This window comes from Uloborus diversus, chromosome 3, assembly GCF_026930045.1.
Source record: "Uloborus diversus isolate 005 chromosome 3, Udiv.v.3.1, whole genome shotgun sequence".
Taxonomy (NCBI): domain Eukaryota; kingdom Metazoa; phylum Arthropoda; class Arachnida; order Araneae; family Uloboridae; genus Uloborus; species Uloborus diversus.
Window position 1 is genome coordinate 178452303 of NC_072733.1, and position 17801 is coordinate 178470103.

The 17801-nt window shown below is 33.1% G+C and overlaps 1 protein-coding gene across 1 annotated transcript in view; it reads left to right on the forward strand.

The window, feature by feature from the left end:
* LOC129219068 (coiled-coil domain-containing protein R3HCC1L-like) overlaps positions 1–8813 on the forward strand; it is a 35153-nt gene extending 26340 nt beyond the window's left edge. Inside the window, exons 5-7 of the mRNA XM_054853387.1 lie at positions 1350–1445; positions 7509–7649; positions 8749–8813. Of these exons, the coding sequence (XP_054709362.1) occupies positions 1350–1445; positions 7509–7649; positions 8749–8813 (302 nt within the window). The remainder of the gene's footprint in view (positions 1–1349; positions 1446–7508; positions 7650–8748) is intronic.
* The last annotated feature ends 8988 nt before the right edge of the window (positions 8814–17801 follow it).

Genomic DNA, 17801 nt, shown 5'->3' on the forward strand with positions numbered 1-17801 from the left:
ATCTGAAGAAATTTTCCGGATAATCTGAGTTTTCAGTTATCGGAGGTGGCGTGAGCCCTAATTTTCTCGATATATTTCCAATTAAATTTTCCTTAATACTTTAATTAAAATAATTAAAACAATTAGAACTGTTTGCAACAGAAATGAGTTTGTTTCTAAAAAATCTTAAATTACTGAAAGGTGCTTTAAATTGTAATCAAGTTCATCTATCTTTTTATTTAAGTTACATTAGAAAAGTAGGGAATCACAGAGTGAAGTATACTGTAATTGTATTGTTGCAGAAATAGTACAGTAAAAATAGGGGTGTGACCCAAATATCCAAAAGAAAAAAAGTTTAAACCTGTTACAAATTGTTTATTACCCTCTTCATAAGAGGAGGTAAAAAGTCCCACCCCGTTGTCCGTTGGGTTTCAGAATGGGGGGCATCTAAAAATTGCTGTTTTGGATATTTTTTTCGGAATTTTTAGAGTAAATTTCAGGTGGGAATATTATATCATACTAAATTTAAAAGCATGAAATTTAAATTGTTTGCCCCCCATGCAGTGGCGTAGCTACACTTTCTGCTGCCCGGGGCGGCTCCTCAATGTGCCGCCCTTTTGATGGGAAATTGCTTATACATTAAAGAGTCAAAAGTGTTTTAAGAAGATTTTAAATAAGAAGAAAGTAAAATTATTTTTCCCTTCTTAATTTTCTTTCAGAAGGAAAAAAAAGAATTCAGAGCCCCACCGAAACATTCCAAAATCCAATGCTTATAGAAAAGAGGGGTTGAGCTCTCTTCAGCTTTTTTTTTTTTTTTTCAAAATTAAAGCCAGTTTTATGCTTTCCCAGGCGACCTTAAGGGGTAAGGACTTCTCATGGAAATTTGCCGAAATTGAAGTCTTTAAAAGTGCAATTTTAGACTATCTTTGGATATGTGAAGATATTGGTGAAGGTTCAGCAGCGCTGTCCAGAAAGCTTTTCAACTAAACTGAAGAACACGTAAATGTAGACTGTATGATTTCCTTAACACACATATTAGACTATATTTAATCACATTACAGGAATAGTCAGAAGTTGACGGCCTTTAGGAATTTGTCGGTATTAAAATTTAAAAAATTTAATATTGGGCTAAAAGATGAGATATAAAGGGATGGGGTGAGTGTTGTCATTGGAAATGTTTCGAGGCTCAAGGCCTAAAGCTGCACTTTTGGGCTGTTTAGTGACGACGTTAATTGTTTACATTTACACTCTGCATTAAAACTTTTACTAGTTCTACACATATTTAAAATAAATTTGGTTCTGTTCACTATTTTCATTTTAATAATTCCTGGTATTTCAATCATTTATAATTTTAATGTCTTAACTTACAGCAAATCAAGCCCTCATTATGCATCACCCATTTGTAAAAATCAGAGCTTTATCTGAAGCAACAAAAGAGTCTAAGGCAAAAGCAAAACAATGTGCTAGTAAGTAATCCTTTTTTAGTGTTTTGATAAAATTTCCTTTTAATTCTAAACATAGTGACTTAGATTATGGGTAGTTCTCAAAAGGTGGGAACAAAAAGTCAATTCTGAAGAATTTTTTAATTTTTCAAATTTGACATCAATTTTCTTTTTATTGCATAGTATGTACACCTAAACTATCATATATAAATGTAAAAAGAAAGCAGGTATGTATAAAAATTGTTTATTTAATGATCAGTCTGTAGGTAACAGATTTTGAACATCATCATAATGTAACTTTCACAATTTCCCAACTTTTCAAATGAAAATTTTATTTATTTTTTAAATTTTGCAATTAAAAAATAGAGAGGCTTTATGAAGTACTTGAATGGCTTTATATACTGGTCTTCAAATAAAATTTTGTTATGGTTCCGCAGAATGCGGGGGGGGGGGGGGGGGGGGGAGGAAAAAAAACATCTATTTTGACAACATAGGTGATAAAGCCGCAAAAACTGATGCAGTTGGCGAAAAGTGAAATTTCCCGCTGGTAACCCTTTGCTGATCGAACGCTATGAGTTGTCACCAATAGAGGTGGTTTGGCGATTTTTGTGCAAAGAACAGAAATACCTAAATATTAGAATGTTGAAGAACTATTAATTAAAGAATTGCCATTTTTGACGTTGATTTTTTGTCGCAATTAAAAAATGTTTTATTCAAAATGTCAGTAAAATAACAGATAATCATGTTATGAAATTTCCCAGAGTTATGAGCTGCTGCTGTTTTGTTTACTCAATGCGTTTGTTATGGTTGCACTTACGTTTTTCTACTGTTATTTATATAAATGTTCAATGCATAGTATATTAATTACACAAAATACCGATAGATTAAAGAAGTTAACATTATAATAACCTTTTTTATTCAGATTATAAGACAGTAGATCATTTATAATAATGAATAAATGGACAGAATTATCAGCGTCTAGATTGTAATGCAATTTGGACATCTCACATGTATGTTTAAGAAAAATGATTTTGCTTCATTGATACTGCATAAAAGCATATGAAAACACTTTAAAGCAATTAAAAATTGATTTTGAAGATCGAAAAATGCCTTTAAATCATATACGTCATATACTTAGTTCTGAAATAATAGCATTGTTCAGGTCGTAACTTTTGGACATATTTCAAACTACTTTGGACCTAACTTCAAACTTACTTTTTTCTAAAATTGTTTACAAAGTAAATAATGTGTCTTTACTTTGTCATTTGTAAAAAATATTTTCAAAAAATTATTCAGCCTAAGATTCATGCCCTTAATTCTTTTTAACTATATGGGAAAATAATTTAAAAGATTTTTTTTTTTTTTGATGATACAGTTGCTCAGTTAACATTTTGAATATCCAAAAATAATTGTACCTTTTAGCAAAGAAAACATTTTTTAAGGGTACTTGAAGAGCATTTACTCCATAATTTATGTCAATTCTTGTCTCTATACAGTACTATAATTTTATTCAAAAATATTTGAATGAATTAAAATAAAAGTTAATTGGTATTAAAACTTCAAAGTTTTGGTCTGTGATTGCTCCCTCCTGCCCTTATGTCTCTAGATCAGAAACCATCAACAACTAAATTCAGAACCAGGTAAATTTTAGGTGCGAGATAAATTATTTCTTGGAGTTGATAGAGAAATTCAGTGTAACATGGCTTCTAAAAGATTCTTATTTTGTAAAAGGTTTTTTTTTTTTTTTTTTTTTTTTAGTCACCTTTGCGCTTTGGCTTTGTCTGCCCATACACAAAACTATAAAATGTAGATCTTAAAATTAGGAGCTTTTAAAGAAAATGAAAAAGATGTGAGGGAAGAACAAGATTTAGTTTGTTATTGTGGCCTTTCGGCAGATTATCAAACCTCTTAAGGAGGATCTTTATCCCTACTTTTTCGTGAGCCCTGAATTTTCTTGATCAATTTTTTAATACTAAAGTATTACTGAGAATGTTTTAAAAGGAAGGTGCTCACATTAGCCATAGGCTATAGGAAGCAAATCTGCATTATTAATGCAATGTACCATAAACGCGGGCTACTCTGGCCCAGATTTTGAAACTTTGCTCGTTCTTTTTTCAATAATTTTGTAACTATTCATATTTCCAAGCTGTGTGAACTTTGTTTCACACATCTCAAGAAGTTTGAGCCACATATATTTGTTTTAAGGAAAATTATTATTCTTTTTTAGAAATGTGTGTGCATACCCCTTGTTATTGTCTCAGAAATTACCCACGGAGAACAGTCATCTTTTCGTCAATTTTACTGGTTGAATAAGAGTTGTTTATCGAGATAACACCATTTGTAAAACAAAGGATCTTAAAATTTTCGGTCATTTCCAAAACTTTTTGGTGCGTTCCATTTTTTTTGCTCTCAACATTCGCTCCTTCTTCTCTTGCATGAACAGCTATTTTTGGAAACCTGAGCTCATTCTATTCTCTAATAAAACTTCCTGCAACTTTCAATTCCTCTTCATCTTCCATAATAAAAATCATCAGGGCCATGTAACTGAGCCCTGATGAAAATGTGTCTGCAATCTCTCTCTTTATCTGTTGCCGAGAATTCCAGTTTTTTTCTTGTGTTTTTCCTGTTTAGAATCTTAATTTTAGCTATTCTTTAGTTTTCCAAATCTCTCCGGCAGATTTTTTTCAAGTTTTTATGCTAGGCCAAAGTAGCTCGTAATTTTTAGGTTAAGAGATATGTTGTCATTGTCAAACTTAAAAAAAAAAGACTTAAACAGAAATGAGAAGTACAACTATACTACGGCATAGAGTATTAAATAGTGCTTATAAATGGGGCATTCCAAGGTATTTTTGACAGTTATGTAGAGTCCGTAACGTAACCTTTTTTGCCATAACTTTTTAGTTTACTGTTTGATTAGCATATTATTTTATTTTGATCTTTTCCTACCAACACACCAGCTCAAATTAAAATTATTTGCAAATCAAACGGTAAATTAAAAAGTTATGGCAAAAAAAAGGTCACGTTACGGACTACATAATTTTAAAAATACCTTGGAATGCCCCAAATACATACTTAAAAAATTCTTTGCTGATGTAGAATTTCTACGTGGAGAAGTTCGAGAGGTTATAAAGGCACAAGTAAACTCAGAACCATGTGTTGCTTCTTGAACAGAGCAATGGAATTGCTTGGTATACATAATTGAGTGCTTGGGAATGCGCTCTAGTGGAATCTGTCAAAATATGTTGAAAAAATTGTGCCCTGAAAATTGACAGAGGACATATCTTTTTCTTCATTTGGGCCAAAGAAGAACCCTAGAGGCCAAAGTAGCCCAGGTTTACAGTACTAGCAGAGGTGGTTGGTAAATTATTTTTAAAAAAAAATACTTTTTTTGCATAATGTACTTTTTATGTATGCATGAGTCATGACATGTGTATGATCATGTGGCTTTGGACACAGTCAAAAAGTTTAAGCTAGGTAATTGTGAGCTGTTGTTGTTAATGGTGCCACCTGGGTTATACTAACCCTTAGTGAGAAGGAATTGAGGAAGCGGCTCTGTAAAAAATGAGACACCCAAATTTGGAGGAGTCGGATTGCTACTTTTCCACACAGCACCACCTCCAAAATTTGGATAAAGTTCGAAAGGGGAGGGAAGTATCCAGTAGCTCTGTAACCATGATAACTGCTAGCAACCGACCACAGGACTTTCAGACTCATAAATTTAATGAGCACATACCCTGTCTTGATGACTATTTAGCAGCTTGGGGATCCTAACTCAGGACCTTCCAAATCAGACTCTAATGACCTATCTACTTGACCATCCATGGCCTCATCTAAGATTTTTTTAGCAAATAGTCAAAGAAGATGTGTGAGAGAACCTGGCCTTCTTGGGTTTTTTAAAGTACCAAACCAGTCTTTTACCATTTCCATAAGATACTGCATAAACATATTCAAATAAGCTACATTACAATAATGGTAAATTAATAAATTAGATTCATACTATAAAAAATATATTTAATTTTTTCTTATTACATTTTTTAAAAAATACTTAGCTTGATGAATCCACACACCCAAAAAAAAAAAGTTTAAGATAATGCTTATGCAGCATTTCTCACAAATACAAAATTAAATCCGACCTTACGCTTCAGCATGAAGCCCAATTAATGAAAAATTGGTGCTTGTCAAAGTAGACTTTTACAATCACTATAGTCAAATGATAAATATTTTTAGTCCTTTTATGGGAAAGAATACATTGGGTAATGGCACCAGTAATAGACATGCTTAAGACATCGCTTTTAGGTTAACTCAATTTTCTGAGCCTTTTAATGCATTTAGACTTTTCAAACTATTTTTCTCTCATGCTACTATATCTCATCTAATTTTTGCCTGCTTCTGGATCCTCTGAATTAGTTAATTCAATTTTTATTTGCTTAATTTAGAAAAAAGGTTCGACCCCCAGTAACTGACACCTATAATTCTGATGATACCCCGTTACAGATAGGGTGAGTAATGCTCATAACTTCCGTTTTTTCTTCCAAATGGGCAAGCGATCTGTATTTTTAGATCTAAAACCTTATTAAAATAAACATGAAACACAGGCAGACCTCGTAGTGGCTGTTCATAACCTCCCATCAGTGCCTTGTAAATACCAACTGGCTCATAAAATTCACTCTCATAATACTATATGGTTGCACTGTATTCATAGGTCGTAGCAACATCAGTTTTTACCACAAATTCTTATTGTTTAAATCCAAACTTATGACTGTCGGTTACTGGACCCTTGTCTGTTACTGGTGCCATTACCCTGCCTGGAGATATGTAGAGCAGTGACTCTTCTAGAAATCATATTTAAATGTTTTCAAGATTTTTACTCTGTCCAAGGGAATGCCCTCCCCATCCCTGCTACCTTTTCTTACCAGCATCCTTGATAATTAGGGTTGTATTATCCAGTATCTCATGGAGTGTATTCTAATGAGAAAATTAACACTTAAAAATGTTTGTCCTACAATTTTTCTTTCACTGTCTCTCGTTTTTCTTTGAACTTGTTCATATGGGCCCCAAGTATGTTCACATGTGCTCTTTTATAGAGGCACATGTGAGCAATTGAAGACATTTTCTTAAGCATACCATAAAGTAAAAAAATATTTTATTAAACAATTTTAAAAAATTTCATAAGACAAAAAAATAAATAAACCTGTGGACATTTTAGTTCTAAGAAATTGACAATATTTTTTAAGAAATGAAGAAAAATATTGTTCATGTTCCCTATGCATTATTTCAGTGCAGCTAATGGTGAAAAAAATCTTTAAATGTACAGTCACATACACAATCTCTAGCAGGTCTCATTATCCCTGTTTTTTTTTTTTTTAAGAGTACCGTCAACTAAGGTAACAACACCAGTAACAGACAGTCGTAAGTTTGAATTTGAATAATAAGAATTTTAGGTGGGTAAAACTGATGTTGCTGCGATCCATAAATATGGTGCAAACGCCTAGTGTTATCAGAGTGAATTTTGTGAGCCAGTTGGTATTTACAAGGCAGTGGTGGAAGGTTATGAACAGCTACCATGAGGTCTACCGATGTTTCATGTTCATATGAATTTAATAACGTTTTAGATCTAAAAATAAAGAACTTTTGCAAATTTTGTAGAGAAAAGGGGAATTCTATCCATTACTCATCCTATCTGTTACTGGGTATCATCAGAATTGTCAGTGTCTGTTACTGGGGGTCAGACCTTTTTTCGAAATTGAGCAAATAAAAATAGAAATAACTAATTCAGATTATACAGAAGCAGCCAAACGCTAGATTAGATGAAGTTGCATGAGAGAAAAATAGTTTTAAATGTCTAGATACATTAAAAGGCTCAGACAATTGAGTTAACCTGAGAAGGATGTCTTAAGCATGTCTGTTACTTATGCTGTTACCCTAGTATATAAATTTTTACTCTATTTGTTAGTGTATCAATATTATGTATAAATTTGAGTAGTGTAAGTACTTTTCCACCTGAAATTAAATTTATAAAACTTTAAAAGCAAGTATTCTCTCTAATTTAAAAAATAGGTATTATTATTATTTTATTTTTAATATTAGAACTGCATGAATCAAGCAAGCCTCGGCCTATGACAACAGCAACTTTAGCAAGACGCCTTGTTTCTGGAGCCTTAGGAATAAAAAATCATGTATCCAAAGAACAGAGGGATGTTGAACAAAAACTGCTCAGTGAAGCAAGAGGTATGTTTTAATATTTTATTCTGCAATATTCATTAAAAATTGCATTACAAAACAGGTTTCTACTCACAAATTGAAACCTGGATAATCTAGAAAAAGTGGGGAAAATTTTTTGAATGGAAAAGTCATTTTTCTTGAGAAAGTTGAAAAAAATTTCTTAAACAAATAAAGTTTATTTGAAAAGACTAATTTTTTTCTTTAAAAAAAATTGAATTAAAATATCCTTTTTTTTTTTTTTTACAACAACTTCACTGATAAAATAATCTACATTCCTTTTCTTCAACTACTGCTGCAAGCCATCTTCTGTTCATTACAACATATTCCAGAACCTGTATTCCAAGTTAGCACGTTTTCATTCAATTGTAGTTTCAAATGTTATGCTATATGGTGCAAAAGTGAAATTCACAAGAATATAGATAAGACAAATTGGAAATCCCAAATCAATGGTTTGCTTTAAAATAAATAAATAAATAAATAAATAAAAATCGGACGGAAGGGACAAAACCATTTTCACTTGTAAATTGTTATGTTATTGTGTTGTAGCAAAAATGGGCACCGAGAGAAAAAAATTTAACAGAATCAGATTAAATTCTGAAAGATTGTTAGCTATATTTGTCGCATTCTCTTGAAATATATGAACGTAAAATTTTTGAAGTAGAGGAATATTTATAAAGATAAGTACACATTATTTCTACTTCCTTTCTATTTAGAATTTCTGCGTACTTTATAATTTTGGCCCAAAATATTAAATGTTGAGAATTTTTGAAAAGCTGCAGAGAGAAATACGATTGGTTTTAAAAGCAAGAGATAAATGTGTAGTAGTAAATACATTCAGCAAATAAATACATTTTGGAAAGCTAAGTAAAATTTCTCTATTAATTTCTTCCTTTTTTTAATAATTATTTACATTTGTATGAATTTTATAACAATTACAGAAATTTTAGTTTCTTCTCAATGTTTCAATTAAAATGTGCATTACATTTGCTGAAATTCATTACATTTTGCTGTTTTCTGTACTTTTTCTGTAATATTTAATGCATGATTTGTCTCCTGCAGCTACCCTTTGTTAAGTAGTTATTCATAGAAATGTTTTTATTTTTAGAAAAAAAAAAGTTGAAAGCAAAGCAAAAGCAAGATATGTGGGATGGTGTTGTATCGAAAAATTAAATGTCTGTGACTCTCATCATCATCTTTTCTGCTCTTGTCCAAAGCTCTCTCTACTAAGTTGTATGTTGATTTCTGGAAACAATTATTTAGTACACCTGTTATGTGAACAATTATATTTAATGTGTTGACATTGTTTCTCAAAAATTTTCAAATTGTCTGAAATCTTAAATTGTATTTCTCTTAAAGAATGTTTTTGTTCATTATAGAACTGTTCATCAAAGATACAAATAGGATTTTTTTCAAAATTTGAAAATATTCCTTGACAATTTTTATAGGAGTGAAATGTACAAAAACAGAGGACATAGTATAGGGATCAACTCCCATTATGTATATATTAAAACTTACTTTCTAGGGATAAATGGAAGATAGCAGGGAAAGAAGAGATGTGTACTATTTTGATTTTTAACATTTTTATAATGTTTGATATTTTGAATCTTCAAAAATTATTCAAATGTAATATTTTAAAAATTCCATTTTCTTCCTTCTCCCCATTTTCCTTGATGCTAAATTTTCATTTAAAATACAAAGCATGAAAATTAATATAACTTGATTTTTGAGGTGCATTTCCGATTTTCAATTTTTGAAATATGCTTGTAGCAGACCTGCCAGCTCTCCCATTTTTTACTCCATTCTCCCGGTTGTACGTTTAAGTATCCATTTCTACCATTTTTTAAATTCTTTTTGGGGTTTTTTTCTTCTTTTTTAAAAATTAAACATTTTCTTTGTTAAAATAGTTACTCACAGCCCTAATAGATAACTAGCAGACTAGTAATAGGCTAGCAGAGCAAACCTGCACTGCTCAGTGAGCGGCAAACATCCAATGGGTGTGTTTGAATTGTCGACCAAAACGCTTCCGGAGATGGTGCTTTGGTTTAACTCTACGTTTGCACTTAAGACCTCTACTTCTATCACACGCATGCGCCTTTGCCGTTTTTGCATTATCATTCAGTTTTCAGACGCATGGTAACTGCGCCGCATGTTTTCATTTTGATCCTTGATCTACAGCGTGTGTTGTAGTTTAACATTCATCTTTAGCTATATCTGAAAAAAACAAATATCTACAAACTTATAAGAGCGGTTATACGAGTGAGTTCTTTTTCATGAAAAAATCAAATAAAGGTCTGCATTAAGCATTTTGTGAAGAGTGTGCTGCAGACATTAGTATCAGTCATGGATGAAGAAATAACATCTTGCAGCATATTCGAATGAAAAAGCTCATAAACAATGGAAGCAAGAGCCAAAGCATCCAAAGAGCATGCTGAGATAAACAGTTTTTTCTGCAACAAGGAAGAAGTAACTAGAGCAGAGTGTTTATTTACTGAATACTACTGGTACTAAATTAACACATTATGTAACATCAATTTACTTTAAAATAGAAATACTTGATATAACAAGTGTTCTTTATTCATTATAGCATTGTTTAAAATCTCCCTTAAAGCTTTGACTGGATCTCCCTTTTTTTTCTTTTCATAAGGTTAGCAGGTCTGTTGTTGGGGCATTAAAAATATTTCTATGTCTTATTATGATGTAACAAATAATGAAAAAAAAAAAACCAGAAGTATAGTATATCCTCATTTTGCAGGGATTTGATAATGCACAGTTAAGATTTGACACCTTTATTTTGTTTTGCGCGGATGAGTTTTGATTTTACGTGGATGCGGCATTGCAAACAGAAAATTTTCCCTTCTTTCAAGATCCAAACTCTTGAAATTGCAGATAATATGCATTAAACTGCATTTTAGTGTGCTAATAAGTGAGCTTGGGCCACTGGAGATATTTTTTGTGATAGGTTCTATAGCTCTTTCCAGAAATAAAGTTATTAAACTCACACAACTCAGAGCTCACTGGAAGGGCTTTTAGCCGTGACAAAAAAGAACGATGTGTCAACGACAAACCATCAATGACACATAAACAAAAATTTCAAACCAAAAATTATTGAAAGTTGATTTTTTAAGCCATTCTTTGACAATAGCAAATGATCTATCTGATTTGTTAGTAAGAAAGATCTCGTCATTGAAATGACGCAGGGGATCATGGACGCGTTAATGCCCCACAAAAAACTACAGATAATAATAATTCATGACTACCAAAACCAAGCGACACACTGAACAATTATGTGTATCCAAAAACTAGAGAGTATCTTTTAACACACCAACTGTGTTTGTACATCGTATGTATTTGTAAAGAAACATTATTTTGAAACACAATCATTTAGGCCAACCCTGCCTATAGTTTCTCATTGAATATCATTTTCTTCTTAATTTCTGTGAAATATGAATGCAATTTAAAGGGTACTGTATCTTCAAACCAGGAGAAAGAAGCATGAAAACTTCAATTCTTTCTAATTTCAATATATAATGTTGTCAATTTTGTATGTTAAGCAAAGAAAAAAACTACTAGTCACATGGTACAAATCATTCAATGAATGACTTCCTACACTGTATAAATGATTTTTAGGAAGATCGTGTAAAAGATTTTAGTATTTGTTTTCCTTTTTTTAATATTCTATTTGCCTGTTGTTCTTGACATCTTTTGTATTTTAAAAAGTACTTATAAATGTTATGTATCATTATAGTACAAATATTTCCTCTGTAGCCCATACATTTGCTTAAACTGGGTTTTCATTTCGGTTTGAAAATAACCTCTGTCTTTTATTCTTGAAATATGTTTATATTATACACCTAATTTCATTTTGATATGTATAGTTTTTAAAAACTATGTATGCAGTGTATTGTGCATAAGAAATATTTAAATGTTGTACTGTGTTATAATCATTCAAAAGATATATATTTAAAAAAAAATACATTATATAAAAAAATTTGGTGGTCAACAGTGGGTATGCGTGTATATATATATACACGCATACCCACTGTTGACCATCAAAAATCCACATGAGAAAAGGAAAATAGGTGTGTGTGCTTGTTTATGTGCCATAGCTATAATTCTTAAAATTGTGAATTTTTTTATTACTTTTAATTTGAATGAATATTTTGTAAAGTACATAAAAAATCACCCAGATGTATTTTGTTTAAAAGAGTAACAGGAAAATACTAAACTTTGTTGGAAAAAGTTTTCCTGGTTGCTTCTTTTATAGTAATGTAAAATCTTATATTTAACATCTGTTGAAACAAATATTGCACACCTGGGACAGTAAGTGCACATCTAAAAACCTTTAGAAAAAGTAATAACTACTGATTTAAAATCTAAATTTAATGCTGGTTTTTTTTTCTGTCACAAAACTCGCACAAAGATAGTTGGCATGACTACTGCGTAGTGGCCTATAAACCAACATAATTAATCATGATGCATGGTTAAAATTTCATAGTTCAGAAGAAAAGTTTTCCAACTGCAACTAAACTATCAATTTCAACCACATGAGCCAACCAGTAAGGGTAACACCATGAATGTTTTGTACACATTTTATTATTTGAGATTAAATCAGTTTTGACTAGTATTGTGTAAAACCTTGGTTTTCCACAGTGCTGTTTATTTATTTTAGATGTACTACTTTTGTCACTGGTGAGCTATGTAAGAATTATGTTCAATTTGTTTTTAAAATCAAAATTTGCAATTGAAAATATTGATTTTAAAAAGCAGAAAATACTGTGTTGTTTATTTTGCTTTTTAACACTGAATGCAGGTAATTTGTTGACACAATGTAAGCATTTCATTGTGGTTTGTTGGTTCTATTGGGTTTTTTGGCACAAGAGTCTTAATAGGCTATTCTGCGTCAATTAGTGTTTTGTATTTCATGTTTGTGTGCATTAACTGACATTCCACATACACATATGGAAGTTTAAATTTCAAATAATACTGCAATTGATTGTGTATTTAATGTTATATGTTGATGATAATGTTATGAGTTGATACCATTTTACAATATGTGGACATGTTTGTGTATTTTTAATTTCTATGGATTTGATCAGCGATTCCCAAAGTGGGTTCGCCAAAGGATGAGAAGTGTTCCATCATGAATTAGCCGTTGCATAATATTATTTTCCAAAATAGTTTCAAAAAAATATGTATGAAAGGAGCAATATTAAGAATTTAAAGTTCTTCTTGAAGCTTCAGAATAAGTGACTTTTCCTAAACCTTGCTCCTTTCCATCAAGGCTAGTGAGCAAGACTTATAAGGACATGGGTAGTCAGTACAAATCACTAATTTTTCATACAAAATATGCTGGCTATTCGAAACAAACTTTTTGCAAGATTGTATAAGTATGAAGTATTAAGTGAAAGGGGGGGCACTTGAAACCAGCGTGAGCGCCGAGACCACAGGTCTATTGTACTATCCCCACTTAGACTACTAAAGGAGCCCAGTAACAGAAATAAATCTCAGCAGTTGCCTAACCGAAATTCTAGGCAGTTTCCAGGGATCTACATAGTGGTATCCCAAGTGCTCAAATCTTTGTGCAAAGTAGAAGTCACATTCACATAGCACATGAATTGAGCTTTCATCAGCCATATGACATCCTCTACACGAAGGGTTGTCGGTAACACCCATCAGACTAAGGTGCCTATTAAGAGAGCAATGTCCAGTTAGTAACCCAACAGACTTCTTGATCTCATTCCTGCTCAAGTTAAGCAGTTCCTTTGACCTGAGCCAGGGAGGCTGCTGGTTCAGAGTCTTGGTCTGTCTTTGAGACTCGGACTGAAGCCACAGGCCATATGATTCATCCATAAGAAGGTTCTTTGCAGTAGTCCTTACTGCATTGCAGGGCAGGCAGACGACAGGCTCGGATCCCATAAACGGTACATTGGAGCCCTGCTTAGCTAACTGATCTGCCAATTCGTTACCTACAATGTCATGGTGACCAGGAACCCAGTAAAGGAAGGCCCTATTACTGCCAGCTAGTCTTACCAGTGCATTATGGCACTCCCAAACTGTTTTGGTAGTAAAACAGTTACGATTGAGAGCTTTCAACACAGCTTGGTTATCAGAGAATATTCTGATAACCTTCCCACTTTGGCCTCGTTCTATGCAGTTGTTTACACAAGCCAATATGGCTAAAGTTTCTGCCTTGTAGACAGTAGCAAGCTTCCCTAAAGAGAAGCACAGATTAGTGTTATTGCTGCTGCAATATGCACCAGAACCAGTTCCAGACGCAGTCTTGGAACCATCTGTAAACCAGATTTCGTGTGCATTTCCAATGATATCCTGTACATCCTTCCATTGCTCTCTGGACGGAAACACAATGTTATAATTGGCATTAAAGCTGAATTGTTTTAACATCCAGTCAGAAGGCATCATAAAGTAAGGATGCTTACTAGTCTTTGCACACAGTTTATCGTACAGAGACAGGTAACGAGGGGACTTCCAGAGACCCATGAGCTTGAGGCGGTATGCACACAGAACAGTCTCCATTTCCACTTATGCAACGGAAGACCAAGAAGGAGCTGAAGGCTATGGGAAGGAGTAGTCCTCATGGCACTAGTGATAGTGATAGTAATAGTAGCCATCCTTTGTACTTTGGCGAGGCAACCCTCAGCAGTTACGGTACAGGTTTTACCCCACCAGGCAATTGCCCCATACGTAACCGTAGGTACAATTACTCTAGTATAAACCCAATGAGCGATTTTTGGAGTAAAACCCCAATTATTATTATCAATTGCATGTCTACAAGACCAAAAGATTCTCTTGGCCTTATTGGTAATTTGCTTAAGGTGAGAATTCAATGTCAAAGTGTTATCAAAGATCACACCCAGGTACTTGACCTCACTAGAGTAGGCAAGAGGTGAACCAAAGAACTTAATTATCTTCAAGTCTTTGAGACGTTTACGAGTGAAGGGAACCAAATAAGTCTTATTCAGATTGACCGTAAGACCTGCCTCCAAACACCACTTTTCAATTTCCTTAAGGGCAGACCCCCATGAGATTTGTAACAGTATCATGGAAGCTACCCCTAATAACAAGGGTTATGTCGTCCGCATAGCCAATGCAGTGCAGACCTCTACGAGGAATTCTTTCCAGAAGTTCATCAGGCACCAAAGCAAAGGGGAGAGAACACCCCCTTGTGGGCAGCCACGGCAGTTACCCACCATCATAGTTCTGCCCAGCATGCAAGCTTTTGCCATATGAGTTGTTAGCAGACTATTAACCCAGGTACATATCATGGGATCAATTCCCTTGTGTGCGAGAGAATCTTTAATAGTCTCAGTAGGGACCTTATAAAAAGCTCCCTCAATGTCAATGAAAGCCGCGAGAGCTACTTCTTGTCCATTTACTGCATTATCCAGAGCTGTTGTCAGCTCATAAAGTGCATTCTCAGTGGACCTTCCAGGCTGATAAGCATGCTGGCACTTAGAAAGAGGGTTGGTTTTCAAAACACAATCCCTAATGTGCCTATCAATCAGTTTCTCCAGAGTTCTTAGGAGAAAAGAGGTAAGACTGATGGGAAGATTGTATAAACTTTCAGATGAAGTTTTTCAACTGGAACAAAAGTCATCAATATCTTTTGCAGTTTGCTATATTTTACATGAGGAATGACGGTTGATAAAATCAGACTAACTTGACGAGATTTTTGGTAAACTATACGAAGTTACTTTTTCCATTCAAGGACAAAATAACAAGTCTTAAAAAGAAATCTGAATTTCTGTATTCTCTGCCCAAAAGAAAACAGCATATAATGTTTTTCACTCTTAAAGAGAGTTACTGTAAAAAAACATCTCTATGAAGAAAATGCAGTGCAACTGTTTAGTTATGCCTTTTTTAAAAATATCACAAATCTTTAGAGAATCTTCATAAAATCCTGGCAGAATATTTTCCGCACACTCATAACAACTTTAAACTGCCGGTAGGAAACCAATTCAGTAATACAAACGTTACACTGTCCATGCCAAAGCATGGGTCGTTAATCAAACTTCAAATTTCATCTGAAACACTTGTTTGATTCAACAAACTTTGGATTGGTGTTGAAAAGGAATACTCGTTATTGGCTAAAAAAGCTATATCTTAAAACTACTTCCACTCATAACTTATAATTGCAAAACAATTTTTTCAGCGTATGTAAACAAAAAACAAATTTAGTTCTAAATTGGATACTGCTCTGGTTGTAGGTACTGAACTTTCTGACATAGCGCCGAACTTTATAACTATTATTAGTAATATAATGCATAAATTCAATTCTTTAGAATTGTAATTTGTTGTAAAGACAGTTGAAGCTATTATTACAGAAAGGGTATAAGTCCCATTTTTTGCAAAATTAAGTTTGCTGTGATTTTACCATATTCGAATGTAGAGAAATCAACTATTATAGAAGGTTCCCTTTAGCGCAGAAAGTGCATTAGTTCGTACTTAGGCCTTTTCTGCACAAACCCAAATGAAGCAATAGTAAGATGCAATGAGAATATATGGCAAGATTATAAAAGAACTAGATTGTTTGGCATAATGAATGTTAGGTTGCATTATAGTATTGTGGGAATGGATTCCTCTCTCATGCAGACTGATAAATCAAAGTGTCTATGTAAAAAGGGGAAATTTTTTTTTTTGTATGCTTTTTACCGAAATTTCGTGCATGAAATGAAAACAAAACTTTTATAAGAGTTTCGACTTGAAAGTTGTTACCTACAAGATATAGAGAAAACTTAGCATTGGAAAAGACTTCGAGATAAGGAATATTTGAGTAATAAGACTTCGAGTTATCTAGAATTGACTGTAATTTTATACACATGTGAAATTTATGCTTTTTTCTCTATTCTCTTTTTTATTTTCACCAGACTTTATTGTTTCACAAAAACAAGACGAGAAAAAGAGGAAAATACAAGATATATTTTCTTAGGATAATGATTTTATGCATACGGACTTCACTAATTATTTGTCACTTTGTTATATTATTTTTAATTATCATAAATCAGTGTTTGAAACAAATGTCTTTCACTTGATTTACATTTTCATCACTCTAAATTAGCCTCATAGGTTATTGATTGCAAAAAAGGCAGTTTGTCTCTTTAATTATTGAATATATGACCCTTGTATTTATATTATTCAAGTCACAGAAATAATTTAGGTTAAAAATGAAATTAAGTATGCTTATATATTGTAGTATTAATGTGCAGAATATTTCAGGAGATGCAAGGTCCATTGTTTATTAATTCTTGATATGGTGATCTTTATGACGGCCAAAACCCCCCTTCTCACAGGAGAAAATACTAGCGGTGAATTGAAACAATGCCTATGGGGGTGCTGGACCAGGGATTGCTTAGCTCCTGATCTGGATCAAAAAATCAGGGCTGTATTCAGGGTCCCATCCAACTGGTTAAACCACAAACTGCTCGGTATGGGGGACTCTAGAGTGGAAAGTGGGCGAGACTACGTACGAAATAAGACAACTCTGGCCTCCTTCATGTTAGCAATTGTTACACGAGTAGAAATAAATCGAATACAAGACATTCGTGCTGTATTTAAACATGTAAAATGTAATTTCAAAATAAAAAGTAATGAATAATAATCAGCAGTAACAAAAACATCAAGTTAGAACAGGAGTTCCCATACTGCTGCTATCATTGCAAATCAGCAATTTAACAATTACAAACCCAAGAACGCAGCGACATACGTCGCAGATTCTTGAGAACATCTGCAGACTATTTTTTTATTTGGGGTGAAAAAACCATTTAGACCAAAATTCTTACTTTTGTTCTTGTGGTAGATGCCTGGATTTTGAGATGAATGTTAACTTCAACTAAGTTTAGAAATGGATGAGAAAAATAAGTATTTTTTTATAATGCTCCGCATTTAATCATGCAATGAACTGTGCGTACAGAATATTATTGAATAGACTCCCCCCCCCCCAAATCCATGTTGTATTTATTATTTTTATATGTCTTGTAACACCTGATTAACATTATCAGTTGTATGCACTACTGGTATACGAGGTGTGGATATTAAATGATGAGATGGATGCTGCTACAGAAAAACCGTGCATGCGGCAAATCCAAACTACCGACAGCTTGCAGCATAAAACCTTCTCTTCCAATTGCAGCCTCTCCCGTG